A 10,119-nucleotide genomic window follows, 5' to 3' on the forward strand; every position below is an offset into this window, starting at 1 on the left:
AGGTCCTTGCCAGCAAGCAAGCTGCAGCATTCTGCTCACCGACCACAGTCAGTCGGACTGCCTGCCTGAAAGAGTCAGAGTTTGCCCTGGCAGGACAGCCCAGAAAGCCAGCATTTTGAAACGGCGCAGCTTTTTTCCTGCTACGTCTGAAAACCAAAAAGCATGCGTTCAGCTTTTCATCAACACTGTTTAAATGTTTCATGGCAGGACCTCCTAAAAGAGCTACAACTAAAGCTGAGTTAGGAAGCCTCTCTTAGATGAGAGCGCTTGCTTACCTCTAGCAAGCAGAGCAGACCCAAGAAATTGCTACTACCAAGAAAACATGCTTTACTCTATTCTTTCCCAAGCTTTCTCAGGCTTTCTGTGGATTCAGTTATCCACGTCTAGGTGCCATTTGTAGAATAAGCTGTGGGTTGCGTTTCTGCCACCCAGCTAGCTTAACACCCAAAATAACAACACAAAAATTGTATTCTTTTAACACTGCCAGCCCATTAATTTCAGCCTCTTATTGGCTAAATCTCACATCTACAGCTTGATTATATGGAGGGCTCACACTACTGAACTGAAGCATTTTTTTTTTGATTCAGCTAATCACGAGAGCAGAGCGGTGATGTGAGCAGGTCCTAGGTCTGTGACAAGACTAAGTCTTTCCAACATGTGACTTTTGTTCTTCACTTGACAAGGGAGAGAAGAGTGTGGTCCCTGGTGTGGCAATGTGAGAGGTGGTGAGCCTAGTAAGAGATGGAGCCCAGTGGGAGCCCGGTCAGGTCCTAGGGGCAGTCCCTGAGAAGGGGTTGACACTGGTCTCATGGAGTGACAGAGCTCCAGAAATCAGCAAATAAGGCCACACCCTGAGATCCGGCCCCTTCTGCACTGGAATAGTGTAGGGTGCTTTCTTTTCTGCCCTGCTATACTTGGATGCCACATAGGGCGCTGGCCAGGGTGCTGGAGTAGTACCCCAACCCTCCAAAATTAGGAACTGAATGGATTTTCTTTTCTTTTATTTGTGAGGCATCTAGGCCCAGGTGTTTTCTTACACTAGTGACGATTGTTTGTGGAGAAACTCCTAGAAAGCCAGGGTTCATGGTCTCTGTACAGGAAGGTAGAGATTGTTGGCAATTTTCTTTCTGTGTTTTGTGTTTATGCCATGTTAACTAGTGGTGAATTTACCATGATTTATCAAGACTGCAAAGATCTTAATGCAGTCAGTAAGCTCCAGTACCGGGGTTAGGCTCTGCACAGATCTTTTGGGGGAGACAATTCTATCTCCTGCCTACATTAACAGACAATTTCTGTAGTCAGATGATCTACCATTGAACAATTTCCCACTGTGTGCTTCCTTCGGGTTCCTGCTGGAGGAAGATGTAGCACATACTCTAATTTGTCTTAATGATAAAAACCCAGAGTCAAATAGTAACGGGTGAAAACTGGAGAATCAGAGAAGTAGGGCAGGCAGCCACTAGTTCCTACCTCAGATCGAATGGGATATCCTTTCTCTGCAAGTCCTCAGAATAAATGCCTCCTCTATGAAACCTCAGATTGAATCCCGAGCTCCTTTCTCATCCAGCCCTATATTTCTCTCTCTGACCAGCTGTATCATTTCCCATCCCCACCTCCCTAGTGCTGGGTTTGAAGGTGTGTGCCACCATGATCTGGCCTTTATGGCTAACTAGTGTGCCTAGCTCCACACTCTGATCTTCAGGTAAACTTTATTTGTTAAAGCACAAACAAAATATCACCACGGAAAAGAGTCAGAGAACAGAAGGGAGGGTGGCAATGGCAGCCAGATCGATGAGCTACAGTGCCAGGAAACACCCCCCTGATGCCCACAGCTATTCATTTGGGATGTTTAATGTATGTATCTTGCAAAGTAGGTGTGCAGACAAATGTGAATATCTGTGATTGTGTGGTGAAACTTTACCCATTATGTCCGAGCTTACCTGAGATTTAAAAGGGGAATAGAAATGTGGTTACTGGGGCTTGAGAGATGGTTCAGTGGTTAAGAGTACTGATTACTCTTGCAGTTTGGTTCCTAACACCCACATGGTTGAAGATGGATGCTATAAAGTAATCCCACATTGGCTCAGATTGAGTATAATAAAGGGTTCTTTATTCAGGGAAGGGATGACAGACCACAGTCCTCTGCACGAATGGGGAACAGGAACCGAATCCAGCAGTGGAGAGAGAAAGCATGCTTGCAAGCTTTACAGTTACATTTATAGTATGAGACAATGCCCAAGTGGTCTGGTATCTTAAAGGCTATTGGGTGAAGGAGTTCCCACAGCACCTCCCCCCTTTGTCTAAATAAGAGAATTCTAAGCCCAATACAAAACTATATAAATAAGAACAAATATCAAGTATAAAAATTAAAATTATAACCAACATAAACAATATCAAGCAAGAAACATATGTTAAATTGCCTATAATTAATAGCTCACAAGTATTCACTCTATTACTCACTATTATTATTAGTGTGGGTAAGCTCACACTAATCTACCTATTATTCCATCTGATTTCCCCCCTTTTTAAAAAATTCCCTTAGCCTATATAATTTCCCCCAACCCCTAACTCTATACCAGTAATAACCCCTAATTGAAGTTCCTAACCCCAAGAACAAATTTAGTTGGGAAGGGTGACATTGTCTTCTAGAATTACTTCCAGCTGTCATGGGGGTGATGTTCATTCTATGGGATCCTATAAAATTAAAATAATGATTAAGTTTCAAGACTACTGTCTGGTATAATTGCAAATAGTCTCTGAATATTTGGTAGGGTTTTTCTGAGGTTCCTATTTGCAGTTCTGTCCAGAATGTTGTAAGAAAGTGCACCTAACCAAGTTGAAATCATCTTGAGCAGTTGGTACCCCAAATCAGTCATATAGTAGTACTATCAGCATCATGATGTCATATCAACCAGTTGTTGTTGTAGGGCCCCATCTTCTTCCTGGAAACTTCAAAGTTTACTGCAGGAAAATTTATTGTTCATTGTGGAAAATTTAAACATTATTTATATAGACATATATTTGATAAAAGGTGCCATAGAGATAAAAATAGGTATGGAATTTCCTAAATTCTTTCTTTTTCTGTCCCATACTAGATGGATCCTGACATAAGACAGAACTCTGTTTCATTTTCTTAGAGACATATGCTGTACCATTATCTGTCTTTATTTGTGCAGGTATAGCTATGATGGCCATAACTTCTAATAAACGTGTGGTTACTGAATCAGCCATTTCTGAGCTCAAGGCAATTGCCCATTGAAAACCTGAATGAGTATCAATGGTGTAATGTACATATTTTAATTTCCCACAATCTGCAAAGTGGAGCACATTTATCTGCCACATTTCATTCCTTTGAGTACCCTTTGGGTTAGTCCCTGCAGGTAGTAGTGTTTGGTCATAGAAAGAGCAAGTAGGACATCTCTTTATAATCTCGTTAATTTGTTGCCATGTAATAGGAAACTCTTTTTTTAAACCTTTGCTATTGACATAATTTTTTTTATGAAATTATGAGGCCTTCAACACATTTCCAATCAACAATTAATCAATTTCTGCATTACCTGTGCTAGAGGACCTGGCAGATATGTATGGAATCAGATGTGTGTTATGTATACAGGAAAAAGCCGGTTCCTGACTATATTTTGAAACTGGATGAATAATGAAGTCATGTCTGTATCATCTGCTATAAATTCAGCAGTTTCAATATGCAAGACAACTCTTTCTTCATATTGTGAATCAGTAACTATATTAAGAGGTTCTTTAAAATCCCTTAGTACCAAGAGAATAGCATATAATTCTGCCTTTTGGCCAGAGTTATAAGGGCTTTGTTCCACCTTACTTAAAATCTTCTGATTTGTTACCTACCTTTCTTGATTTATTTGCATCAGTATAGAATGTATAAGGTCCAGTTATTGATGTGTCCTGTACAATGAGGGGAAGGATCCAAGTAGTTCTCTCTATAAGGTTAATTCGATCACTTTTGTGATAATTGCTATTAATCTCTCCTAAAAAATTAGCACAAGCTCTTTCCCATAATTTTTTTAATTTCATCAGCAGTAAAAGGCACTATAATCTCAGCTGGGTTTAGAAAGAAGTCGGAACCTTGTAGGTAGGCCATGACCTCGTGGTGACACAGAGATGAATAATGGATTAATTTAAGATGTAAGAGCTAGCTAGAAATACATTTAAGCTATTGGGCAAAAAGTATTGTAATTAATATGGTTTCTGTGTGATTGTTTCAAGTCTAGGCATCCGGGAACAAACAAGCAGCCTCCAATTACACATGGTGGCTCAGACTGTAAATTCAGCTCCAGGAGATCCGGTGCCCTTTTCTGGACTCTGTGGGCACCTGCCCATACCTGTATACAAACACAAACACATATACATTCATTGGATACTTTCTGTTACTTGATAAAGCACCATGACCAAAGGCAACTTCCAGAAAAGTTTATTTTGGTTTGTGTTTCTGGAGGAATAAGAGACCATCATGGTGGGCAGAGGCATGGAAGCAGGAGTAGGAAGCTGAGAGATCACCTCTTACTGGAAACATAAAACAGGCCAAACTGGAAGTGGGGTGAGACTATATATTTCCAGATCCAATTCCCAGTGATGTACTTTTTCCAACAAGGCCACACCTCCCAAACCTCCCCAAATAGTGCCATCAACCAGGAACTAAGTGTTCAAATGTCTGAGACCATGGGGGACATTTCTCATTCATCACATTCATAATTAAAAAGAAAATAATTTTAAGATGCATATACTAAGGTTTACACCATGATTATCAGTTCTTGGCATAGATTGAGAAGAAATTAACAGCTATGCTATTAGCATATCTAATTCATTGTTGTTTTTTTTGTGTGCTGAGAGTGGTTCAGCTGTACTCTGCAAATTTCAGTACAAGAAGGCAACTTCTTGTACTGTAGCCACCATGTTGTCTTCTGCTTCCCAGAGCCCATTCATCTTGTGACTACGCTACAACCCACCAGTCTTTCCGCCAGTCTTTCTTCCGTGTTCCTGTCTTTTAACCTTCAGAACCTCTGCTTTACTTGCTGCTTATATGACTCACCTGCTTTAGATTCTATTTGTACATGGCACTGTGTAATAGTTGATGTTTTTGCAATGCGGAGAATAGTAGAACTCAGAGCTGTTAGCCACATCCACTGATTAGCGTTGGTCTCTATGGCTTATTACAGTTAGAAGGATGTCCTCCTCTTTCATCTGATATTACAAATGACTCTATTTCCTTCTTCTTACAGATGGAAATATTTTATATGTGTAATATATAAACTACATACTATGTTTTCTTTTTATTACATTTATATGTGTGTGTGCATGTGTGTTTAAGTATGTGTGCATGTGTGTGTAACATGTATCCCAAGGTACACATGTGGAAGTCAATGACAGCTTGTAGGGTTGGTTCCCTCCTTTCATCCCGTAGATCCTAGGGATCAAACTTAGCTCAACAGGATTGGAAGCAAGCCTCACTACCCTTTGAGCCATGTTATTGGCCCCTATTTCATATTTTCTTTATCGGCTCCTGTGCTGATAGACAGGCAGCATCTGCACTTGGGCTGTCCTACAGCTGCTTTGATGCCGATAGAGATGGGCTGAGAAGTACAACTTCCTGTATGAACAGGGGAGTGAAATTTGCTGAGTCATGCCATAGGCTGCTTCTAGTGTTTGAAGAAACTAGTCTGTTTCAAAAGAGAACACGGGTCTCTTTTCCTGCTTTAGCAGCTCGGCGCGGCCGTCATCATGAATGACACAGTAACGATCCGGACCAGGAAGTTCATGACCAATCGTCTGCTTCAAAGAAAACAGATGGTTATTGATGTCCTTCATCCTGGGAAGGCAACAGTACCAAAGACAGAAATTCGGGAGAAGTTAGCCAAAATGTACAAAACCACACCAGATGTCATCTTTGTATTTGGGTTCAGAACTCATTTTGGTGGTGGGAAAACAACTGGCTTTGGCATGATCTATGATTCTCTCGATTATGCAAAGAAGAATGAGCCCAAACACAGACTTGCAAGACATGGCCTTTATGAGAAGAAAAAGACCTCCCGAAAACAGCGAAAGGAACGCAAGAATAGAATGAAGAAGGTTAGGGGGACTGCAAAAAGCCAAAGGAGTAGATCTGCGGTGACTTGATCTGCTGTGGTTTGCAGGCAATTTCCTAGAGGACAAATAAACTAAAAGCTTAAAAAAAAAAAAAAAAAAGAACACGGTACTTTAAATGCCCTTAAAGGTTTCAAGTTTTTTACTTCACTGTCCACATCTTTCATCTTCTGGGTCACAACGTCCTGAGGTGTAGGATGGTACTTGGGGGTCTGAATGAGAAATGCCCATAGGCTCAGGTGAACATTTCATCCCCAGTTGATGATGCTGTTTGGGAAGGTTGGGACTTTTAGGAGGCTCAGGCTTGCTGGAGAGGTCTATTAGGGGGCAGACTTTAGGAGTTGCCTCACTTTTGTCCTCTTTCTCTCTGTTTCCTGTAAAGTATGAAAATGTTACCAGCCATCTTCTTGTTCCTGCTTCTAAGCCTTTCCTGTCTGTTGCCAGGCCTTCTTCACCATGATGGATTGTATCTCTCGGGAGCTGTAATCAAAATAAACCTTTCTTTCTGAAGTTGCTTTTTGTTAGGGTATTTTACCCTAGTAGCAGAAATTAAATGAATACAGTGTTTCACTGTGGTTTCGGTTTAAACAGCCCAGTGATGGCAATTTGAGCACTTTCATTTACTTGTTAGTCAGCAGATTGTGTCTGCCCATTGCTAGTTTCTTACTGAGTTATTAGAAAGTTTTTAATCAGATATTAGTGCCTTATCAAACACAAGGCTTTTAACATTTTTTTTTCCCATTCTGTGGGTTACCTTTCATTTTGTGGTTGTCATCTTCCCCTGTGAAAACCTGCTAGTTGAAAGATATCTCGGTTTTAAAAATAGTTTCATGGCTAGGGAGATAAAATACTTGTATTGCAAGTGTGAGGACCTGAGTTCAGATCCCTAGTACCCATGTGAACCCTAGTGTGGCAGCACACCTCTATAACACCCTCCATGGGCAAATGCTCATATGAGGCTCCCAGGGCTCACTAGCAGGAAAACTACTCTAATTCTTGAGTTCCAAGTTCAGTGAGAGACCTCATCATAAAAAAAGAAAGTGACTCTCAAGGCACCTCTGGTTTTGATAAACTAATTTTTTTTCCTACTGGAGATTTCTCAAGTGGTTTTCCTTGACCAAACCTGATTTTTCTTTCTTTCTTTTTTTTAAATTAATTTATTTATTTATTAAAGATTTCTGCCTCCTCCCCGCCACCGCCTCCCATTTCCTTCCCCCTCCCCCAACCAACTCCCCCTCCCTCAGCAGCCCAAAGAGCAATCAGGGTTCCCTGCCCTGTGGGAAGTCCAAGGTCCTCCCCCCTCCATCCAGGTCTAGGAAGGTGAGCATCCAAACTGACTAGGCTCGCACAAAGCCAGTACATGCAGTAGGATCAAAACCCAGTGCCATTGTCCTTGGTTTCTCATCAGCCCTCATTGTCCGCCATGTTCAGAGAGTCCGGTTTTATCCCATGCTTTTTCAGTCCCAGTTTTGATAAACTAATTTTAATTTATATCTTTCGTTTTATAGTAAAATACCTCTTTCATTTCTGAAGGATAGTTTTGCTGACATAATGTTCCTTTTTAGCAAGACACATCATTTTCTTTCAGAACCTTGCAGGAACCACCCCAGCTGAGAGATTTGCTGATGGCCTCACGGAATTTGCTTCATGTGTGACTAGTGGTTTGTCTCTCATTGCTTTAAAAATTCTTTTGCCTTTGGTTCCCACCCCACTCAAGTTTTCTTATAATTTATCTTGGGTAATCTTTGAGTTTATCTTGCCTAGGAGGTTCTGCATTTCATGAATATGAGTATTCAAATCCCTCTTGAGATTTGAACAGTTTTCCTACGATCCTTCTTAGCTTCTGAGGGTTCCATTGTTGTATGCAGTTTTTAGCATCCTGTAGTTCCAATTTGTGTTTTCACAGTTTCTATCTACATCTTTCTAGGTAGTTTATTTTCAATATTTTGTCTTGGGATGGTTGTTTCTTCTCGATGTCAGTGTCTGCTGTTGACACTGTTGATGGAATTTTGGGTGTCTTTCACTGTTTTCTTCTTCTCTAGGATTTCTGTTTTACTCTGGTTCATATTTACTGTTCATTATCCTTTGGATTTTATTTTCCTGTTTTTTCCTTTCTGTGTCTTCTTGTGGGATTTTCTCATCCCATTGAGTTTATTGAAGGCTTTTTGGGGCAGTTCACAGATTTTATTTCCTTGGGGTCAGTTCCTGGATCACTAGCCTTTATTGGTGATTAGGTGTTATGCTTGACTATTCTTCTTAATTCATGTGACCTTGCTTGAGTGTTTCCCAAGAGGTAATAACCACACAGTTCAAACTCTATTGATTATAGTTGCATTTTTGTGTAATTCGAAATAAGCGAAATCTTTCTGAGACATGCAGTAAATAAATAACTATTTCCTGTGCTCAGCTTACTGTATCATCCCAGAGTAATCAGATACTGTGACGTTATATAGTCAGTCTACTCACCAACTCTGTGTAGGAAACTTGAGTACTATTCTTATTCTTTAGGGGCCTCCTGTTTTGTTTTTCTTTGAAACAGGGTCTCTCATTGCCTTGGAGCTCAGCTGGTTTGTAACCAAGTCCCAAGGATCTGCCTGTCTCTGACTCCCCAGTACTTGGTTTTTTAAATGTGAGACCTGGGCATTGAACTCAGGTCATCGTGCTGACATGGCAGGCACTTAGTGACTAAGCTCTCTCTTCATCCCTCATTTTCAACTCTTTAAAAGTAGTTTAACTTGACAAATATGAAGTCTCTGGTTTTAATGAAGTAACATACAGCAATTTTTTGTAGTCAGTATGCTTTGGGTCAGAAATAAGGAATGTTGTCTTATTTTAAAGCCAGTAAGACCTTTTAATATGTTCTTCCATAATATTTAGAGGTTTAAATTTCTCAACTATCCATCTCAAATTAAAGTTTGTATGTGATATAAATTCAAGGTCATTTCTCCCCCAAATTCGTATTTAATTCCTTCTATACAATTTTTAAAGATTCAACCTTTTCCCATTTTTCTGGTGTGCTGATGTCTGTGTTATAATCAGGAGATTGCAAATGTGTGAGTCAATGTCTGGACTCTCCTGTCTCTGCTATTGGCTTTGACCCAATTCAAAATTAATTAAACTTTTATAGGGATGCGTTGAGATGCGGCAATGTGTAGAAGGAGCTGCGGGCCGCTTCCCGCCTCCCAGCTCCCGGCCACCAGTTAGCTTTATACCCGAAATAACAACACACAAATTGTATTCTTTTAAACACTGCTTAGCCCATTATATCTAGGCTCTTCTTGGCTAACTCTCACATCTTGACTAACCCATATCTAATAATCTGTGTAGCACCATGAGATGGTGGCTTACCAGGAAGATTCTAACGTACATCCATCTTGGGCTGGAGCTTCATGGTGTCTGCCCTGGAGAGAAGCGGCATGGCGTCTGTCTCACTTCCCTTCTTCCCAGCATTCTGTTCTGTTTACTCCGTCTACCTAATTTTCTGTCCTATCAGGCCAAGCAGTTTTCTTTATTGATTAACCAATAAAACAACAGATTGACAAATGACCTTTCCACATCAGCAATGTAGGCCTCTTGCTGTTTTAACCCAGATTGTTTTTTTGTTGTACTAGATCCTTACATATTAAGATAGAACTCATGGTCACCTTGTCAAGTTACATTCAGAGAGAGAGAGAGAGAGAGAGAGAGAGAGAGAGAGAGAAGGAGGGAGGGAGAGATACACATATATACACATGCATATATGTAGCTTGATTAATAAAAACTCAGAGACAGATATTGAGGTTCAACCTGAAGATCAGAAAAGCAAAGCAGCCAAACCACCAGAGAGCTCTTATCTCTATGAAATCTTTAGACTGAAAGAGAGCCAGTTCCTGTCTCATCCCACTTTGTATGCCTCTCTAGTATTGGGATTAAAGACATGCACCACCACTGCTCAGCCTCTATGGCTAACTAGTATGGCTGCAGAGATTAAAGGTGTGTGCCACCAGTCCCTGACTAGTGTGGCTA

General features: G+C 40.6%; 1 protein-coding gene across 1 annotated transcript; it reads left to right on the forward strand.

Annotated features, from left to right (window-relative positions):
- Positions 1-5,714: 5,714 nt before the first annotated feature.
- Positions 5,715-6,147, forward strand: LOC130870862 (40S ribosomal protein S24-like). The gene has a single exon (XM_057763768.1). It carries the CDS (start codon positions 5,752-5,754, stop codon positions 6,145-6,147), a length of 396 nt encoding a protein of 131 aa, XP_057619751.1. The 5' UTR covers positions 5,715-5,751.
- The last annotated feature ends 3,972 nt before the right edge of the window (positions 6,148-10,119 follow it).

This window comes from Chionomys nivalis, chromosome 3 (assembly GCF_950005125.1).
Source record: "Chionomys nivalis chromosome 3, mChiNiv1.1, whole genome shotgun sequence".
Taxonomy (NCBI): Eukaryota; Metazoa; Chordata; class Mammalia; order Rodentia; family Cricetidae; genus Chionomys; species Chionomys nivalis.

Bases quoted from the DNA above. Each gene is read 5' to 3' on its own strand.
- LOC130870862 (XM_057763768.1), top strand. From the start codon at position 5,752: ATGAATGACACAGTAACGATCCGGACCAGGAAGTTCATGACCAATCGT.